Source organism: Delphinus delphis, chromosome 12 (assembly GCF_949987515.2).
Source record: "Delphinus delphis chromosome 12, mDelDel1.2, whole genome shotgun sequence".
NCBI classification, from domain to species: domain Eukaryota; kingdom Metazoa; phylum Chordata; class Mammalia; order Artiodactyla; family Delphinidae; genus Delphinus; species Delphinus delphis.
Window position 1 is genome coordinate 8,241,903 of NC_082694.2, and position 22,718 is coordinate 8,264,620.

Consider the following 22,718-nt stretch of genomic DNA (forward strand, 5'->3'; position numbering starts at 1 on the left):
GTCCCAAAGGGGAGATTTATAGTACCTAGATGCAAGCTGATCGGAAACTGGACTCTCTGGAAGCAACTGGGAAAGTATGCAGTTGAACCCCTTCCAGGGAGAAACGTGAAACTGCGTGTTTTTACCTGCTCCCTCTGCACTGAGCCAGGTGTGTAGCCATGGGAGTATTCCTGTACTTCTTAACAACTGCTTCTGTAGTCCTATTTTCCGTGGTCCTGTGGGACTCATGAGTACAAGCCCCACTGGTTATCAGAGCTGAGTGACTTGGGGGCCTACCCCTCAGGTGGCATCCTTAAAGGTTAGAGTGCTAGATGTGTGGTCTGTGGTCCAAATGGTTCACTCTCAGGGAGAAGCTGGGAGTTGGGGAGCTGCTTCCCCAGTCTGTGGTGCTATGCCAGGGGTGGGCTGTATGGCAACAGTGTGTCTCATCCTTTCCCACCTAGTTTGATATGGGCATGTTCTCTGTTGGCTGCTGTGTAGGAGTCACTCATCTAGTTTCCGAATTTCTCTCAGAGGAAATTACTCCATGTGTAGTGTATATTCAGTGAGTCCATGAGAGGAGAGAAGTTCAGGAGCCTCCTGTGTTGCCATAGTGGTCCAGAGCCCACTTCAAATGTGATTTTTAAAAAGAGTATTAGTAGAGGTGTTTAGGAACAGGGACTCTTATATTCTGTTGGAGAGCTGTAAATTAATAGACCATTTTTGGAGAACAATTTGACATCATATTAAAATTTAAAATACTTGATACCATTTGACTTAGAAATTCTATACCAGGAGTTAATCCTATGGAAGAAATTCAGAACCATAAAGAAAATCAATGGACAAGGATTTTTGCCAAAGGATATGGTCGTGGTAATGAAAAAATAGCCACATCTTAATTCTCCATCCCTTGATTAAACTATAGTACTTCCAGGCAATGCAGTGGTCTATGCAGCCTTTAGAAAGGATATATTATTTTGAACCTAACTTCTCTTTTCTTGAAGACCTGTGAAGTTTTGAGGGAAAACACTTTAGTCTTTTGCTTCTCCTCTTTAAGGATATTTTAATCTCCTGGTTAAAAAAAAAAAATGTCTCCAGGGCTAAGCAGCTTTCCTCTAGCCTCTGGATTTGGCTGTCCGTATCTAGAGTACTTCAGTAGACATTTTCTGTCTCCTGTAACGTCATCCTGCTTTTCATATTCATCCTTAAGACTGGGAAACATCTGGCTGGACTTGGGCAATGCCATCCAGTGATTTATAAACTAGCTCTCAAACTGAGAAGAAATATTTGGGTAAACTTAATAGACAGAAACCTTGTATCCAGAAGGACGTTAGCTGGGAAAGGGCTTGAAGGAGAGAAAGATGTGTACCTTCAGCGGGGTGAGGTCCACAGCAGCACAGAAGCTGAGACTTCCATTCCTTCCGGTGAACCAGAAATCCTGCCACACCAGGGACTTTTGTCTCAGCCCCAGTGGCTTTCAGGATCTGTTTATGTCCAGGCTGGCCTACCTTGCTGTGTGCCCTGCCTGGATGCTAACACAGTAGCTTTCCTCCTTTATGTCCCATTTCCCCATTGCCTCCTTCAGCTCATCTGAGATGAGCTCTCAGGCCAGCGTACCAGCTAGACGGCCCTCGCCATTGCCCCGGGAGAAGTCTATAGGCACAAAGGCAAAGCATCTAAACTCTTTGGAACCCAAAACCAGCTTTTGGGAAGAGGATGCCTCCTGCTTACTCGTAATTGCCCCATTTAGGAAAAATACCAGACACTGAGACAGCATCCCCCATTCCCTCTGTATGCATGATGCTTGAGTGGCAAACGGCATTAGGGAGGCACATTATTGTTTAATCAGCACACTTCAATTATGCCTTCTATTTGACTATGAATAATTAACCAGTTAAATATTAAGTAATTCACTGAGTGAAATAGATTAGAAAACAAACTCATAAATGTCTTCTGTATTCATCCCCTCTTTTCACAAGGTCCAAGCCAAAAGCTGGAACACTAATCATAAAGGTAGTGACACAGCAATAATTACCTTCTGCGGAGCACCTACTCTGTGCCAGACCCGGTGCTAGGTACTTTGTGTATTTATCACTAACCCTTTCAGTAATCCTGTGAGATAGGGTTACTAACACCAGTTTACAGATGAGGCCACCAATAGTCAAAAAAGGAAACTTGCCCAGGGTCATTCTTCTGGTTCATGGCAGGGCCAGCATTAGGCAAGTTTAGCCAGTATTAAACTCCAACTCCAAGCCTGTTCTGTTCCACCATTCTACTTCCCTGTAATTGAGACACAGGTTTCATCAAATGCACATTTCCAGATTGTCTGTCTGTGGAAAGAAGTTCAGGAACGTGTTAAGCGGAAAGCATGGCCAAGAACGTAATTATGACCCTCCTCTCCTTCTAGCCTCCGTGGCCTTCCTTTCTGTCCCAAACCATAGCATCTTTCCCCTTAGATGCCTATGAAAGAGCAGTTTGATTATTGCAAGCCACAGCTAGTTCAAAGATTAATTACAACCTTTATGTCTTTACCAGGGCAAATTTCTGAGCGTTTGCGCTACCACTGAGAGGTGTTGTGTAGATCAGAAGTCAGGTGACAGTGGCATCATTAATAACATGACCTTTCTCACAAGCTGGTCAGAAATTTGACTCACTTCTTGTAAATCTAGACTTAGCATGATTTATTCTCAGAAATGATATGGGAAAATACCAGCCCAAGATTCAGAATTTGGGGAAAACTCTTAATGCCCCTCAAATGCTTTAGTATTTTCTTTAAAGCATTTTTTTAAATTTAAGATTAGACCAATGAGTGCCTCTTAGCGGGAGCACAGGGTTTGTAGGAGTGTAGGAAACTAGCAGGTGCCTGTGCATTGGAGCAGGAATTCAGGGGCGAAGTTGTCACCTGGGTTTAACAAGAGTCGTTAAGTTCCTGCAGCTGTACACTCAACATCAAAACCATCTCCTTTACATTCTGAGAACCCAGCGTAGATTCCACTACTTTTTTTTTTTTTCTTTTTTTGCGGTACGCGGGCCTCTCACTGTTGTGGCCTCTCCTGTTGCGGAGCACAGGCTCCAGACGCGCAGGCTCAGCGGCCATGGCTCATGGGCCCAGCCGCTCCACAGCATGTGGGATCTTCCCGGACTGGGGCACGAGCCCGCGTCCCCTGCAACGGCAGGCGGACTCTCAACCACTGCGCCACCAGGGGAGCCCGATTCCACTACTTATAACATTTTAATACAACGTTCTGTTCTAGAAAAAAATCCCCAAATTAAAGCATGGGAATGATAGTACGCTTTAAATATATTCATTTTAAATGAATAGGCTTCATTTAAAATGAATATTAGAAATGTGTGGTTTTTATTGTTCCAAAAGTTCCCAAGTACATAGATAGAAGAAGGAAAGCACTTAACACAGAGGGACAAGAGAATAGGACAGATCACGTCCACCTTCCTTCTGCTAAAGAAAACAACACAACTGCATCCAGAGCAAGAAATCTTCAGAAAAGTCCAAAATGAAGAAATCCAGCGTGAGATAATTTTTTTAAGAGTGACAGTTAGGGCTCCCCTGGTGGTGCAGTGGTTGAGAGTCCGCCTGCCGATGCAGGGGACGCGGGTTCGTGCCCCAGTCCGGGAAGATAACACGTGCCGTGGCGTGGCTGGGCCCGTGAGCCATGGCCGCTGAGCTTGCGCGTCCGGAGCCTGTGCTCCGCAACGGGAGAGGCCACAGCAGTGAGAGGCCCGCGTACCACAAAAAAAAAAAAAAAAAAGAGTGACAGTTACATCGACTTCAGTCAAGGCTCTTATCCTTTCCATGAAGAGTCCAGAGTTTGCAGGGGCCACTGAAGTCAGGTGGGTGAGAGGTCCGGGTCTCCAGCAAATGGGACTGATTTCCTTACAATGAATCACACTCTTTACAACGTGAAGGAAATAAGGAAAGACCAGACACCGCACGGCCTCAGCTTTGTGAGAACTGGAAATCGTGCGGACGATTTGTGGGAGCGAATGGGCAGTACAGGTATTAAGGAGCCCTTGGAGTTTCCGGTTTGAAGGTTTGCTCTGTATTTGTCAGCACCCAGTGCTTGCCCTCCTGCCGTAAGCCCCTGGAGTCATACTGTTGTCTCATGCATGTGTTCTCCAGTCTGCGAAACCTGATTTGAAAGCTGCTTCTCGATTTGATTCCGGTTATCTTTACCTATGTGGTCCACCCTCCGTTTTATCCATTGGTGATTACCCTCACTGAGAGCAGAGGAAGGACAGCGACAAGTTAAACAGCTTGGGTGTTGCAGTGAATTAGAGTAGTCAGTGTTCCAATCAGAGATTCTCTCACCCAGGGGAATGCATGCGACCAGAAAATAGACAGACAGCAACTGGGAATCCCCTTCTCAGGCCAATTTTAGTTCAAATTGGACATATGCCTGGCTTTTCAGTTAAAGAAACAAGATTTCATTGTGATTTTGGGTAACCCTATTTTTACAGATTTCCATTGGTTATTTGCATGTTTTTAATTATAGCAGCCTAAGCGTTACTAAGAAAAATAGGTTTTTACTCACAGACTCACAGACATAGAGAACAGACTTGTGGTTGCCAAAGGGGAAGGAGAGTAGGGGGAGGGATGGATTGGAAGTTTGGGATTAGCAGATGCAAACTATTATATATAGAATGGATAAACAACAGGGTCCTACTGTAGAGCACAGGGAACTACATTCAATATCCTGTGATAAACCATAGTGGAAAAGTATATGAAAAAGAATGTATGTATATGTGTAACTGAATCACTTCGCTGCATGGCAGAAATTGACATAACACTGTAAATCAGCTATACTTCAATAAAATAATTTTTTTAACAAAGGAAAAATAGGTTTTTAAAAATCTTAATGAAGAAAATATTTTTATTTTTCAGCAGCTACTGTTTTTCCAGAAGCTTTCCATCAGTGGTTGCGAATGCACTATACTTACTACTTTTTTCAAAGTATAGGTCCCTCTACTGTGGTAACAGAATGAGGATGTTTTTGCGTTTTTGTGGATTTAGGGGCCAAATTAGAGATTTTGACTGTGACCTCCTTGTTCTAAGCCCAAGTCTGCCTAGGCTTCAAGTCTGACCTGGTGTCTGTGTTTACAGTCCGGGAGCGGATTGACAATTAGAATGTACTCTCCGGTTCTGTCAGGGGAGGAGCGTGTTTCTCCCACTTTATCTCGCCCAATACCCGGCCGGTACTCTGCCTCCCAAGTACAGGCCTGCAGGAGTGTTTTCCTTTCACCAGACACGGTGCTCCTGTTAGCTTCCAGCATTGAAAGGATATGCAGTGTAATAAAAATTACCGCGTTCTGTGGTTGGCGACATTTATCTGATAGGAGTGTCATAACATGAATAATACATGTGAAAGAACTACAGTGCTGAGTGATGGTTCTGAGATGGAAACCGAAAATAAAACAATGCTCTGATCTGCAGTAACCACTGCCACACATAATAATCAACTCTGGCATTTTGCATTTGACGGGATTAATTCAGTGTTTTATTTTGAAAAGAGTTTCTGAGCACAGAGCATTCTGGAGTTTACTATGGTCACGGGCCAGGCCTGTGGATGTGGACCCTGAGTTGGCAGTGGTTGTGAAGACATTGCTGAGAGAGAGAAGGAAGTAATTTAATCTTTCTCAAACCTGGCAGCAGTCGTATGTGTTTGGTGGGACCAGTATAATTTATTGTCGCCACCATTTTACAGGCGAGAAAAGAGAATCCCAGAGAGATTAAATGAATGATTAAATGGTCCTATTATTTTACCCATTGTGTAGGCCTTTGAGAAGTTACGAGAGAGTTATAAGACACGATCCCTTCCCTCAAAGAGGTTATCATCTAGTAGGGGTCAAAAAGTTTATAATCTAATACCAGTAACCCATAAAATGAAAACTCACAGCCCCAGGTAGCCTGTAAACGTTAAAGTGACACAAGTCGCGGGAAAGGCAGGGGGGGTGGGCAGCCCTCGCTGAGGACAGCACTGGTCAGTGACCTGATTCAGAGAGAGGCCGGGGGTGAGAAAAAAATGAAGAAGTAAGTGAAGTTGGAATCACATGAAAGGAAAACTAAACGATGTCAGGACAGGAAAATCTCGGGCAGGACAGGAAGCAAACCCATTGGTTTTGGAGGAGGAATGTAATAGGAACGTAACAGACCAGTAACCCTGCAGTGGTCCTTGATGGTGCCCTATGACAGAGCATCCTTAGTGTTTGGAGCAGGGTCGCTGGAAGCCACGTGGCATGGTAACTGTTTCCGCTAAAACACCTCTGTGGCTGTGACTAAGGCAGAATGCACTGGGGAAACGGTAGCCAGGGAGAGAGACCAGGGGAAGTGTTTTTCTATTCACTGAATCTAATAGGAAAGTTAGCATACAGTTTAAATTTGTTCCGATTTCATCTTTTTGCAAACTCAATATACTTTGCAGCTCTTCATAACTGAATGTTTTGAACTCCAAGATTAGATTTCAGGCTAAAATTCAATTTTTGTTTCTTCTCTTTTTTGATAACAAAGAGCTACGGTGCTTAGTGAATGGATACCGTAATCCTCCAGCCATTCGTCCTGAGACAGGCTGATGCAGGTGACATCAGAGCAAGTGGGTAGCTACACAGGGTGGAGGTGGGGTGCAGAATGAGGACACGAGAGTCTGCTCACCTTGAAGCTGTGGATTCTTGGGGCTTGTGGTCAGTCTTGCTGTTCAGTAGACAGGAAAATGGCAACTAGCCCATGTGCCCCGTGGCCTTCTGAAGATGGTATATGGAGGAGAGAGAAAGCTGGACAGTTAATGAAAGGCAGTATTCTATGCCCCAATCATTTAACCTCTTCTGTTCTTTCAGTTAGGACAAAAGTGAGTGTATTTGCTATAAAAAGACTTGGCATTTTAAGTCTATTTAAGAAATAAGATACTCTGAAATATGTCCCTTGAGTAACTAGACATTTGCTTAGGGAGCTTAACACAATAAGGCTGTGTGAAGACAGATGTATGGATTCTTTTTTTTTTTTTTTTAACCGAAGTATAGTTGATTTGCAATGTTCTGTTTCAGGTGTGATTCACAAAGTGATTCAGTTGTACATAACGTATATATATATTCTTTCTCAGAGTCTTTTCCATTACAGGTTATTACAAAATATTGAATATAGTTCCCTGTGCTATACAGTAGGTCCCTGTTGTTTATTTTCTTGATAAATATATAGGAGTGTGTAGCTGCCCATCCCAAGTTCCTGATTTGTCCCTCCCCGTCTTTTCCCCTTTGGTAACCATAAGTTTGTTTTCTGTGTCCGTGAGTCTGTTTCTGTTTTGTAAATACGTTCATTTGTATCATGTCTTTACATTCTTAATCCTGTCAGTTGGCTAAGGAATGTAGACTCAAAAGTGAGGACCTCCCAATGCTGGGAGATAGGATGTGCCCTCACTTCCAAGTGACAAGAAAATCAAAAAGAGAGAAGGGCAGACAGATCCTGGCAGTGGCAGGGAAGTTTACAAGATCAGAAGGTAGCTACCCAGACCTGGGAGTAATCAGCTTCAAACATTGTATTTCTCTTCCTGTCTTACCTGTGGTCCAGGAAGTGGGTAAAGGACAGCCGAGTGGAGGGAGGAGGAGCAAAGCAGTGATGAGGGGATGGTTGAGGTTAGGTGGTCAGGAGCAGTGACGGGGGTGGGGACCCGTGGATGCAGTGGTGTGGGATCCATGGCCTAGCAATGACACAGCATCCTTTCCCTGTGAAGAAAATAATCCCAAGCAAACTAAGTGAAGTTTTAGCAGCTACGAAAAGTTTTACCTTTGCTTTTATTTTAAATCACTGCCAGAAATAAGGTACAAATTAAATACGTTTTTAAAAATCAGATCTTCCCTCACTGACTGCTATTATTATGTCAGAGATCTGCTCTGATGAGAAAACTTAAGGACGTTTTTTACAGGATAAAGTGCAAGTCATACTTAGGAATCATAATAGTCTCTTTAAATAACTTACAGTTTTAGTAATATATAGTTTGTATTAATTATTACTAGCTTAATTACAGATTACATTTGCACAATACTTCATTCTTTTATCAAAACACTTTCCCAGATACTCTGTCATCTCAGATTCCCAACATCTAAAACACAGAGAGAAATTCTATTTCTCATTTTAGAGAGAATTCTGAAAATCAGCTTGGTATTAATCAGCTGGTTTTTATTGAATGATTAAACACAAGAGAACCATGCTCATATATATGAGCTCTCATTTAATCATTTAGTCCCCATGATTCAACCATGATATAGTTAACACCTACATTTCCTCTGGTTCAGAGATGATGCCCCAAACTGAGATCTGATTGATTCCGGAGTCTTTGGTTTGAAATCACTACAATTGGCTAAAGATGTGACTTACCTAAGCTCACTGAGCTAGTAAGTGATGGAAGAGGAAATAAAAATACTGTATTTTCCCTTAATTTTCCCATGTAACCCTAATGGAGAATTTTAATACGATGAATAATCAATCTTAAAAACTCATTGCACAGTAAATAAAAACAAATATATTTAAATGGTTGCTATAAATAATTCTTATGTTTTGGGAAATTCTAACAGATTTAATTGTTTTAAGCAAGCTGTCTTTACTATTCCTTCGTATATTTAGTAGTACTCATTAGATGGAAAAATCACCTGGAAATACTTAGCTATAATTAAAGTAATGTTAGCAAGCAATTTTGCATTGAAATATAGGCGTTCAGTTCAATTCAACAAGTTAATTTTGGGCAAGGTGTTTTATTTAGTCTACACAAGGATGAGCAGACAGTATCCCTCTTGGAGGAAGTGTTCAGTCCTTTTTAGAGAACTCTTCTTGAAAGAGATTGTTAGGATTCCTAAGCATGATTTTTATTCTGCATTGGGGGAAGGGTATCAGAAGAGGAGGAAATGGTTGAATGCAGATTGAGGTATATACTCATAAAACTACAACACAAAAAGGAATGTAACAGTTACTGTGAAAAAGAAAGGAAAAGAAAGTGCCTTGGAGGAGGATGAGAAGGGAGCTCTCATATCATATTGGAACAGAAGGGGAATCAGCAGAGGCTTCAAGACAGATGTAATATTTGAGATGACCCTTCATGGATGGCTAGAAATCCAAAAGGCATGTGGCGATAGGGCATTCACACACAAAGGGGTTGCTGTAAGTAAAAGCAGAGACGGTAGTTTGTCTTACATGTAGTGTGTGTAGTTTAACCAAAAGGCACAAGGCTGAAAACTAGGACCTTGTTGTAGAAGGTCTTGAATGCAGTAGAGTAAAAAACAAATACCAGACTGGTACTAACACGATAGATTGTGCAAGTATCAGTGGTGGCAGTTAATCTTTTTGAGTTTTGACTTCCTCACCTGCAATATGGAGATGATAATAATTACATTAAGGGTTGGATGTCAATGAGAAAACTTGTGTGGAATTAGTACTCTGAAAACCATAAAACGCAACCAGTGGCATCATCACCATCGTTATTGCTGTGTACATGATGGTATATGAAGATTGTAGAGCAGGGGAGCTTTTTGTTTGGATCTGCACTTAAGGAGAATTAAGTTGGCAGGGATGTGTAGGATTTATTAATAATGGAAGAAAGAGAACCATCAGAAACCATTAATGAGAGGAGATGGATTCAATATGGCAGAGTAGAAGGACGTGTGCTCACTCCCACTTGTGAGAGCACTGGAATCACAACTAACTGCTGAACAATCATCGACAGGAAGACATTGGAACTCACCAAAAGAGATACCCCACATCCAAAGACAAAGGAGAAGCCACAGTGAGACGGTAGGAGGGGTGCAATCACAGTCAAATCAAATCCCATGACTGTTGGGTGGGTGACTCACAAACTGGAGAACAGTTACACCACAGAAGTCAACCCACTGGAGTGAAGGTTCTGAGCCCCACATCAGGCTTCCCAACCTGGGGGTCCAGCAACAGGAGGAGGAATTCCCAGAGAATCAGACTGAACGCTAGCGGGATTTGATTACAGGACTTTGACAGGACTGTGGGAAACAGAGCCTCCACTCTTGGAGGGCACACACAAAGTAGTGTGCACATCAGATCCCAGAGGAAGGAGCAGTGACCCCATACCTGCAGGTGTTGAACCTACCTGCTAGTGTTGGAGGGACTCCTGCAAAGGCAGCGGGCAGCTGTGGCTCACCACTGGGACAAGGACACTGGGAGCAGAAGTTCTGGGAAGTACTTCTTGGCGTGAGCCCCCCCAGAGTCTGCCATTAGCCCCACCAAAGAGCCTGGAGCTGCCAGTGCTGGGTCACCTCAAGCCAAACAACCAACAGGGAGGGAACCCAGCCCTACCAATCTGCAGACAAGTGGATTAAGTTTTACTGAGCTCTGCCCACCGGAACAACACCCAGCTCTAGGCACCACCAGTCCCTCCCATCAGGAAGCTTGCACAAAACTCTTAGATAGCCTCATCCACCAGAGGGTAGACAGCAGAAACAAGAAGAACTACAGTCCTGCAGCCTGTGGAACGAAAACCACATTCACAGAAAAATAGACAAAATGAAAAGGCAGAGGACTATGTACCGGATGAAGGAACAAGATAAAACCCCAGAAAAACAACTAAATGAAGTGGAGATGGGCAACGTTCCAGAAAAAGAATTTAGAATGATAGTGAAGATGATTCAGGACCTTGGAAAAAGAATGGAGGCAAAGATCGAGAAGATGCAAGAAATGTTTAACAGGGACTTCCCTGGTGGTGCAAGGGTTAATAATCCACCTGCCAATGCAGGGGACATGGGTTCGATCTCTGGTCAGGGAAGATCCCACATGCCGTGGAGCAACTAAGCCCGTGCGCCACAACTACTGAGCCTGCACTCTAGAGCCCACAAACCACAACTACTGAGCCTGAATGCCACAACTACTGAAGCCCACATGCCTAGAGCCCGTGCTCCACAACAAGAGAAGCCACCACAATGAGAAGACCGTGCCCCGCAGCAAAGAGTATCCCCCGTTCGACACAACTAGAGAAAGCCCGCGCACAGCAACGAAGACCCAATGCAGCCAAAAATAAATAAATAATAAATAAATTTATTTTTAAGAAAAAGAAGTGTTTAACATGTAGAAGAATTCAAGAACAAACACCTAGAAGAATTAGAGAACAAACAAAGAGAGATGAACAATACAATAATTGAAATGAAAAATAAACTAAAAGTAATCAATAGCAAAATAAATGAGGCAGAAGAACGGATAAGCAATCTGGAAGAAGGAATGGTGGAATTCACTGCCGTGGGACAGAATAAAGAAAAAAAGAATGAAAAGAAATGAGGACAGCCTATGAGACCTCTGGGACAACATTAAACTCACCAACATTCTCATATAGGGGTCCCAGAAGGAGAAGAGAGAGAGAAAGGACCCGAGAAAATATTTGAAGAGATTATAGTTGAAAACTTCCCTAAAATGGGAAAGGAAATAGCCACCCAAGTCCAGGAAGCACAGAGAGTCCCAGGCAGGATAAACCCAAAGAGAAACAGACGGACACACATAGTAATCAAACTGACAAAAATTAAAGACAAAGGAAAATTATTAAAAGCAGCAAGGGGAAAATGACAAATAACATACAAGGGAAGTCCCATAAGGTTAACAGCAGAAACTACAAGCCAGAAGGGAGTGGCATGATATATTTAAAGTGATGAAAGGGAAAAACCTACAACCAAGATTACTCTACCCAGTAAGGATCTCATTCAGATTCGACAGAGAAATTAAAAGCTTAACAGACAAGCAAAAGCTAAGAGAATTCAGCACCACCAAACCAGCTCTACAGCAAATGCTAAAGGAACTTCTCTAAGTGGGAAACACAAGAGAAGAAAAGGACCTACAAAAACAAACCCAAAACAATTAAGAAAATGGTCATAGGAACATACATATCAGTAATTACCATAAATATGAATGGATTAACTGCTCCAACCAAAAGACACAGGCTCACTGAGTGGATACAGAAACAAGAACCATATATATGCTGTCTGCAAGACACCCATTTCAGACCTAGGGACACATACAGACTGAAAGTGAGGGGATGGAAAAAGATATTCCATGCCAGTGGAAATCAAAGGAAGCTGGAGAAGCAATACTCATATCAGATAAAATAGACTTTAAAGTAAAGAATGTTACAAGAGACAAGGAAGGACACTACATATGATCAATGGATCAATCCAAGAAGAAGATATAACAATGTTAAATATATCTGCACCCAACATAGGAGCACCTCAGTACATAAGGCAAATGCTATCAGCTATAAAAGAGGAAATTGATGGTAACACAATAATATTGGGGGACTTTAACACCTCACTTACACCAGTGGACAGATCATGCAGGCAGAAAATTAATAAGGAAACACAAGCTTTAAATGATACAATAAACCAGATGGATTTAATTGATATTTATAGGACATTCCACCTGAAAACAGCAGATTACACTTTCTTCTCAAGTTCACATGGAACATTCTCCAGGATAGATCATATCTTGAGTCACAAATCAAGCCTCGGTAAATTTAAGAAAATTGAAATCACATCAAGCATCTTTTCCATCCACAGCACTGTAAGATTAAAAATCAGTTACAGGGGAAAAACGTAAAAAACATAAATACATGGAGGCTAAACAGTATGTTACTAAATAACCAAGAGACCACTGAAGAAATCAAAGAGGAAATAAAAAAATAACTAGAGAAAAATGACAATGAAAACACGACAATCCAAAACCTATGGGATGCAGCAAAAGCAGTTCTGAGAGCAAAGTTTATAGCAGTGCAATCCTACCTCAAGAAACAAGAGAAATCTCATATAACCATTCTAACCTTACACCTAAAGGAACTAGAGAAAGAAGAACACACAAAACCCAAAGTTAGCAGAAGGGAAGAAATCGTAAAGATCAGAGCAGAAATAAATGAAATAGAAACAAAGAAAACAATAGCAAAGATCAATAAAACTACAAGCTGGTTCTTTGAGAAGATAAAATTGATAAACCTTTAGCTACACTCATCAAGAAAAAGAGGGAGAGGACTCAAATCAATAAAATTAGAAATGAAAAAGGAGAAGTTACAATGGACACTGCCGAAATATAAAGCATCCTAAGAGACTGCTACAAGCAACTCTATGCCAATAAAATGGACAACCTGGAAGAAACTGACAAATTCTTAGAAAGTTATAACCTTCCAAGACTGACCCAGGAAGAAATAGAAAATATGAACAGACCAATCACAAGTAATGAAGTTGAAACAGTGATTAAAAATCTTCCAACAAACAAAAGTCCAGGACCAGATGGCTTCACAGGTGAATTCTATCAAACATTTAGAGACGAGCTAACACCCATCCTTCTCAAACTCTTCCAAAAAACTGCAGAGGAAGGAGCACTCCCAAACTCATTCTATGAGACCACCATCACCCTGATACCAAACCAGACAATGATACTACAAAAAAAGCAAATTACAGACCAATATCACTGATGAATATAGATGCAAAAATCCTCAAGAAAATACTAGCAGACAGAATCCAACAACACATTAAAAGGATCACACACCATGACCAACTGGGATTTATCCCAGGGATGCAAGGATTCTTCAGTATATGCAAATCAATCAATGTGACACACCATATTAACAAATTGAAGAATAAAAACAATGTGGTCATCTCAATAGACGCAGAAAAAGATTTTGACAAAATTCAACACCAATTTATGATAAAAAACTCTCCAGAAAGTAAGCATAGAGGGAACCTACCTCCACATAATAAAAGCCATATATGACAAAGCCACAGCAAACATCATTCTCAGTGGTGGAAAACTGAAAGCACTTCCTCTCAGATCAGGAAGAAGATAAGGATGTCCACTCTCACCACTATTATTCAACATAGTTTGGAAGTCCTAGCCACAGCAATCAGAGAAGAAAAAGAAATAAAAGGAATACAAATTGGAAAAGAAGAAGTAAAACTGTCACTGTTTGCAGATGACATGGTACTATACATTGATAATCCTAAAGATGCCACCAGAAAACTACTAGAGCTAATCAATGAATTTGGTAAAGTTGCAGGAAACAAAATTAATACACAGAAATCTCTTGTATTCCTATACACTAACAACGAAAGATCAGAAAGAGAAATTAAGAAAACAGTCCCATTCCCCATTGCAACAAAAGGAATAAAATACTTAGGAATAACCCTACCTAAGGAGGTAAAAGACCTGTACTCAGAAAACTATACAACACTGATTAGAGAAATCAAAGAGCTGGAGAGATATACCATGTTCTTGGATTGGAAGAATGAATATTGTTAAAATGACTGTACTGCCCAAAGCAATCTACAGATTCAGTGTAATCACTATCAAATTACCAATGACATTTTTTACAGAACTAGAACAAAAGATCTTAAAATTTGTATGGAAATACAGAGGACCCCGAATAGCCAAAGCAGTCTTGAGGGAAAAAAATGGAGCTGGGGGAATCAGACTCCCTGACTTCAGACTATACTACAAAGCTACAGTAATCAAGACAGTATGGTACTGGCACAAAAATGGAAATATAGATCGATGGAACAGGATAGAAAGCCCAGAGATAAACCCACCCACCTGTGGTCAAGTAATCTATGACAAAGGAGGCAAGGATACACAATGGAGAGAAGACAGTCTCTTCAGTAAGTGGTGCTGGGAAAACTGGACAGGTACATGTAAAAGAATGAAACTAGAACACTCCCTAACACCATACACGAAAATAAACTCAAAATGGATTAAAGACCTAAATGTAAGACCGAACACTATAAAACTCTTAGAGGAAAACATAGAAAGAACACTCTTTGACATAAATCACAGCAAGATCTTTTTTGACCCACCTCCTAGTGTAATGGAAATAAAAACAAAAATAAACAAATGGGACCTAATGAAACTTAAAAGCTTTTGCACAGCAAAGGAAACTATAAACAAGACGAAAAGACAACCCTCAGAATGGGAGAAAATGTTTACAAATGAATCAACAAAGGGTTAATCTCCAAAATATGTAAACAGCTTATGCAGCTCAGTATTACAAAAACAACCAATCAATAAATGGGCCTACGACCTAAAGAGACATTTCTCCAAAGGAGACATACAGATGGCCAAGAGGCACATGAAAAGCTGCTCAGCATCACTTATTAATAGAGAAATGCAAATCAAAACTACAGTGAAGTATCACCTCACACTGGCTAGAATGGGCATCATAAGAAAATGTAGAAACAACAAATGCTAGAGTGGGTGTGGAGAAGAGGGAATCCTCTTGCACTGCTGGTGGGAATGTAAATTGATACAGCCACTATGGAGAACAGTATGGAGTTTCCTTAAAAAACAAAAACTAAAATTACAATATGACCCAGCAATCCCACTACTGGGCACATGCCTGGAGAAAACCATAATTCAAAAAGACACATCCACCCCAATGTTCATTGCAGCACTGTTTACAATAACCAGGTCATAGAAGCAACCCAAATGCCCATTGACAGATGAATGGTTAAAGAAGTGGTACATATATACAATGCAGTATTACTCAACCATAAAAAGGAACGAAATTGGGTCATTTGTAGAGGCGCGGATGGACCTAGGGACTGTCATATAGAGTGAAATAAGAAAGAGAGAAATAAATATTGTATATTAACACATATATGTGGAATCTAGAAAAATGGTACAGATGTGAACTGGTTTGCAAGGCAGAAATAGACACACAGATGTAGAGAACAAACGTATGAACACCAAGGGGGCAAAATGATGGTGAGGTGTGGTGAGAAGAATTGGGAAATTGGGATTGACATATATATACACTAATATGTATAAAATAGGTAACTAATAAGAACCTGCTGTTTAAAACAATAAATAAAAAAAATAAAATTTAAAAAATAAAGAAAAGAAACCATTAATGTCCTCTGGTTAAAAATAATGAAGGTGTGGTTAGGGTGGTAGTTCAGGTAACCAGAAAGCAAGGTAGAGACATTGCAGAGATACTAATTCAAAAACGTACTGAGCACCACCTGTCTTCCTGGACACAAATTCAGCAGGGCTGCTTAGCATCCTCTTCAAAAGAGACAACAAGGGTCAGATACAGGACAGAACAGGCAGGTACTTGGGGAGCAGAGGAGCGAGGGTCATAAAGGGACACTGGATCTTCCTTTGCTTTCCACTGGAGAAACCTTGGTAACATCAGGATGGAGAAGGGACACCTCGAGTGTCTAGGAGTTTGACCACCCAATGGCACATGTGTCACAGTAGGTGAGAGGTGATATAGGGTCAGTAAATCTTTCCCCGGTGGGTTTGAACACGCTCACTGTCCTTGTTCTCCGTGTGGGTCCACGCTCTCTCTGGTGCTGGGGGGAGAGAGTTACCCAAGAAAAGAAGGCACAAGAGCAGCCTCAAGAAAGTCTCCCTTCAGACACCTGACAGATTCCCTTTTCAACCTCCCGCCCCACAACCCAGGGAAGTGAGAAATTGTCTTTACCTAAAGAAAGAATTTCTTACTTTTCTCAAAGTGGATCAACTCCTGCCTCTGTACTTGCTTCGATTTGGAAGTGGAAGGAGTCAAGAAATAGGATTGAGACCTGATTTGTAAATTCCAAGTCACTTTCCTGGAAATCAGAAATGGATTCGATTTAATTCCACACTCATTTAGTGAATGCAAATATCTTCCAGGAGAAGGAACTGGAGAAGAATACTGGATGTTAATGCAACAAACCTCTCCCCACCTTGCTCTCTCTCACAGTTTAGTGAGAGCGTATGTCAAAAAGTATAGGAAAGATTACATGCTGATCCTAAGTTGTGTTCTTAATACTGTTATAAAAATCACAGCACTCTCTCTTTATTTCATATGTGTAATTGGTTTTTTCACTTCTCCATGAATGACATTTTTATGAAGACCAAAATGATGTGTGGGACCTATTGGAAACTTACACTGATAGGAGTTTCTAATAAAATAAATAGCCCCGCTAATAATGATCCCTAATGTAAAAGTACTTTGTTCATTACTTCAGAAACTTCCTGTAAATTTTGTGGGAAGCAGCTCCCTTTGTATGGCATTTTACATAGAACTTTTACTACTGGGTTGTCCCTTTACTTAGGAGCTTAAATGAAATGGAAATAGGACAGGCTTGTAGATCTTTTTAAGGTATAAAGGGTTGATGGCAATAGCCACTGAACCAAGAATTGGTAAGATTAGGGAAAGAAATTATAAAAGTGGGTTTTAAATCCTTTTTTAAAAAAACCCCTTTCATTTCTATTCATCTCTTGTTCATTCCTTATCCCATCTATGCTTATTAAGGCAGACTTGTGAAACTGCTTTGTATGCTACTGAGTTTAAATACTCTCTGTATTACAATGTTGTTTGTTTTTCCCTCCCTTTAGGAGATGACCTGGCTTCCACCACTTTCAGCTATTCCAGCGCCTGGAAAAGTGGAACCGAGCAAATTTCCATTTCCAAATAAGGTGAGATCCTGCGTTGCCCAGGTTGAATAGGCTTTTTACTCACACAGAGATTTTTAGTGGACAGTGGGTTTCCCTTGATTGTCTTTTCCTCTGTAAATATTCCTGCTCCAGGCACACGGATCTGATTTTCAACAGTTTGCAAGCATAGGTCTGTTCATTCCAAGGGAAGAAATCAAACTTGCAGTCCTACCTACCTCCACTTCCATACTTCCTGCAAAATATGATGAATATTACAATTATCATGTTATCTAAAAACACCTGTGAAGTTGAAATGCATCTTACGATCATTTTATACATCCAGTGTGATTGTATGTCTTGTTTTTTCCTGAAAAGCTATTATTAAATTAATGATGTATTTTAAAATCAGTGTCTTAGAATTGAGGACATGAAGTATATAATTTCTCGGTTATCTTTTATAAAACTGAAAATATTTTCTAGGACTTAAAAAAAATGATTTCCATATTTTCTAAGAACCAGCATACACAGAATATCAGCTACAAAATATATTTAAATTACACGTGAGTCTAATAAGTTTTGATTTTTATTAACCATCCAACACGTAATTACATATTCATTACAAAGGTGAAATTATGCACATAGAAGCAGCAAAATATGAAAGTTTCTCATGCCCTTGCCCAGATTTTCCTTCCCTACCCACAGATGGCTATCAAGAGTCTGGTGTGTACCATTTCAGTCATTTTCCCTGTGTGTTACATACACATATGTGCATATGCAGTTTTTTAAAAATCCTAAATGGTACTAAAAGTACTTTTTCTAAGAGTAGACTTTTTTCCAGATACACACAGTACATACATATCATTGCTAAATATTAACATCACAACGTTCTAAAGTAAATTATTGAAATAATAGTTCATTATTATCACAATGGTAAATTCCATTCTAAGTGTCGGTTTTTATTTCCCTTAACAAGGCGTATTTAGAGATCTTCCCAAGTGAATACGTAGAGATTTTCTTACTTTTTCTTAACAGCAGCAAAATATCTCATAGTGTGAATTTGCTGTAATTTATTTGCTCAAGCTCCTTTAATGGACATTGAGACTGTTAATGGTTTGCTGTTAACAGAAACACTATTACAACACACAGTTTTTGTAAGTGCCTCTGTGTGTGCCTCTTATTCAGTGTCTCTTGTCCAGACACCTAGAACAGGAGCTGGGGTGCTGGAGGCATCAGAAGCCTTATTTACCCTTGACTATGTTTCAAGAGTATTTTCTTATGAATCTTTGCCAGTGTTTAATATTATCTGGTTTTTTATCATCGTGTCTGTAGTATGGATGAAAAACTGTTATTTCGTTAATTTGCACTTCTCCAGTAATTTCTGAGTTTGAGCATTGACTGTTTTTCCTTTGCAAATTGCCCATTCATGTCCATTGCCACTTTAAAAAAATGATTCGTAGGAACTCCTTATATCTTACTCATTTGCCTGTCCTATATGATGCAACTATTTTCTTGCAACCTTACTTATGTACCTTTTATACTAGCAAAGTGTTTAATTTTCATGTCAGAGAAAAAAGATCTTTCCCGGCCCAACATTCTAACAACGTTCTCTATTTTATTGTAATTCTTTTATAATTTTTGTTTTTAGGTTTAAAACTTTTGTTTGCATTGGTGTGTCATAGGATTCTAGCCTTATTCTTTTCATTGGTTGAGTAGATGATGGCAACACTATCAACAAATTAGCCCATCTTCCCCCCACTGGTTTGAAATACCACCTACGTCAACACCTGAAAGTCTCATAAATACACAGTTTTGTTTCAGGACTGTCTATTCTGTTCTTTTGATATATTCATCTCATTCTTTCCCAATAACTCATTGTTTAAGTCAGAGGTCAAATAACTTTTTATTTAAAGGATCAGATAGTAAATGGTTTAGGCTTTGCAGACAATATCTGAATGAATGAATGTGACTATGTTCAAATAAAACTTTATTTACAGAAACACAATTAGTAAAGAAGTCTTACAACTTAATAATAGAAAGAGAACTCGTTTTAAGAATAGGCAAAGGGGCTTCCCTGGTGGCACAGTGGTTGAGAGTCCGCCTGCCGATGCAGGGGACACGGGTTCGTGCCCCGGTCCAGGAAGATCCCACATGCCGCGGAGCGGCTGGGCCCGTGAGCCATGGCCGCTGAGCCTGCGTGTCCGGAGCCTGTGCTCCACAACGGGAGAGGCCACAGCAGTGAGAGGCCCGCGTACCACAAAAAAAAAAAAAAAAAAGAATAGGCAAAGGATTTAAATAGACATTTCTCCAAAGGTGATCTACAGATAACTAATAAACATATGAAAAGACACTATTGCTATCATTTAGGAAATGCAGATCAGAACTACCATGAGACTCCTTCACACCTACTTAAAGGGCTAAAATCAAAGACAGACAATACCCAGTGTTCACACGAGTGTGGAAAAATTGGAACCCTGATGTCAGTTGCTGGTGGGATCTTAAATGGTGCAGCCTCTTTGAAAAAGTTTCAACATTTCCTCAAAGGTTAAACATTGCATTATTGTATGACCCAGCAATTCCACTTCTAGGTATATCCCCAAGAGAATTGAAAACACACGTCTGCAAAAAATCTTTTACACACATGTTCACAGCAGCATTGTTCATAACAGCCAAAAAGTGGAAGCAGTACAAATGTGCATCAACTGATGAATAGATAAACAAAAGTGATATATCTTTATAATGAAATATTAGGCCCCATAAAAAGGGATGAAGCATTGATACACGATTCAACATGGACGAACCTTGAAAATATGCTGAGCAAAGGTGAAAGACCTTTCACCTTTGTCACACCTTGTCACAAATGACAACATGTCCAGAAGAGGCAAATGCAGAGAGACAGAAAATAGATTAGTAGTCGCTTACAGCTTAGGGGTAGGGAGAGAGGGTTGAGTGACAGCTAAAGGATAAAAGCTTTCTTTTTGAAGTGTTGAAGATGTCCCAAAGTCCCTTAATAAGAATGATTCCAATGTGTTATTGTTAAATATAATAATTTCTTATTCTGTGTCCAGCTGAGGGTACTTCCTTCTATTTTTCTAGCTTTCTGAATATTTTAAAGGTTTGAATTTTCTTTCCATTTAAAAAAATTAAGGTATAATTTACAAACAGGCACTTCCCTGGTGGCACCGTGGTTAAGAATCCACGTGCCAATGCAGGGGACATGGGTTCAAGCCCTGGTCCAGGAAGATCCCACATGCCTCGGAGCAACTAAGCCCCTGCGCCACAACTACTGAGCCTGTGCTCTGGAGCCCACGAGCCACAACTGCCAAAGCCCGGATGCCTAGAGCCCGTGCTGAACAATAAGAGAAGCCGCCGCAATGAGAAGCCTGCACACCGCAATGAAGAGTAGCCCCCGCTCGCCACAACTAGAGAAAGCCCGCACGCAGCAATCAAGACCCATTGCAGCAAAAAAAAAAAAAAAATAGGTGACTTTACAGAGTGTGGGGACATTACATGATTTTAATAATGCTTTTCTTTCAAAAAGTTCACAATAAGTGCTGGTAACGTATCTTGTATCGGACTTCCCTGGCAGTCCAGTGGCTGAGACTCCGTGCTCCCAATGCAGGGGGCCCAGGTTTAATCCCTAGTCGGGGAACTAGATCCCACATGCTGCAACTAAGAGTTCACAGGCCGCAACTAAAAGATCCCACAACTAAGACCTGGCACAGACAAATAAATAAATAAATATTTTAAAAAAATTTTATCTTGTATCAATGAAATAAGACTTCATTAGTGTCATTTCTACTCTGACGAATCACCATAAACTTAGTGACTCATGACAACATAAATTTATTATCTTACAACTCTGGAAGACAGAAGTCTGAAATCAGTTTCACGGAGCTAAAATTGAGGTGTGGTCAGGGCTACGTTTCTTCTGAATGTTTTAGGGAAGAGTTTGTTCTCTTGTCTTTCTCGGCTTCTAGAGGCTGCCCTGCTTACTTAGCTTGTGGCCCTCATCATGCTGACCTCTGACCTCCTTGTCACATCTTCTCTGACTCTCCTGCCTCCTCCTTTTCCTTATAAGAAACTTGGTGATGATACTGGGCCCACCTGGATAATCCAGGATAATCTCCCATCTCAGAATAGTTAACTGAATCACATCTGCAAAGTCCCTTTTGCCATGAGAGGTAACATATTCACAGGGCCTGGGAATTAAGATACAGACATCTTTGGAGGAGCCCTGACTGTGCCTACTTCAAAGACATCACGAGTTCTCACCCATAGTGCACTTCTTTTAACCTGTGTCTCAACTATTTAGTATTCTGACAGCTGGAGGCTTGCAATTCATTAATTAGCCTACTAATGTTTGAGATGATCACAGTTGCTACTATGTAGGAGCTAGAATTGTTTATGGAATTTGCAGGGCAGAATCTCCAAAATGACTAATAAATGATGAAATTAAGCCCTTATTGAGATTAAAGGGGCAGTTTGACCTCACAAGTAAAGTCGATTTAAATGTGCTTTCTGAGCTACCAGTACCACTAAATTAATTAGCTACATACTTCCAAGAATTTTCCCAATTTGTCCGGGTATTGAAGGACATAATATATAATAAAGTCAATTGATACTGAACTTGGATGTTTTTTTCTATTCTCTGGAGGCTTAATTGGGAGTCACAATTCCCTAGACAAACACTATCAGACGTGCCTGCCTCATTCTTCAAATCTCAGAAGTTATTGACTTTGGTAAAGAAAAGAATGCATGCTATTATGAGGTATTTCAACCAAGAAAAAGAAATGAATTTGCTTTGTCCTTTTCCCTCGGTTTCTGTAGCAGTCTCCTAAGTTCTGAAATGCAAATAGCTAAAATTGTAGAACTTTTTCCATACTCAGAAGGCATCTGTGCGGATCTAATGGCATTTCACAAGCATTTCATGTGGCAACGAATGCCAGATCTGATGGGATCAGACCTGGTTTGAAACTATTCTTGCTGATCAGTTTCTAAAGCATTAGGCAGAAAAGTTCTAGCATGATTACAGAAATGAGAATCCTATTGCCATCCTCTTTCTACAGTACAAGGAGAATGAAAGCCAGCAAGTGTGAAGGAAAGTGCTTTGAAGTTGGGAAGTTTATGATATGTCTCCCTCTTTGGGTTCCTAGCGTGCTTCAGAAACGACCACAAAATGCTTGGGCTAAAACTTTATGTTTACTTCATTACCTCAAAGTAAACATTTACATTTACTGTCATTTACATTATTTCAATTGTTTTGAGCTTTAGAGAAAAGAAAGGGATTGGTAGGGAAGCAGTAAGACCAAACCACACCAAGTGGTGCTTTTTCCTA

The 22,718-nt window shown here is 40.4% G+C and overlaps 1 protein-coding gene across 1 annotated transcript in view; it reads left to right on the plus strand.

The window, feature by feature from the left end:
• AFF3 (ALF transcription elongation factor 3) overlaps positions 1-22,718 on the plus strand; it is a 604,640-nt gene that overhangs the window by 393,850 nt on the left and 188,072 nt on the right. Inside the window, exon 8 of the mRNA XM_060027282.1 lies at positions 17,345-17,425. Within this exon, the coding sequence (XP_059883265.1) occupies positions 17,345-17,425 (81 nt within the window). The remainder of the gene's footprint in view (positions 1-17,344; positions 17,426-22,718) is intronic.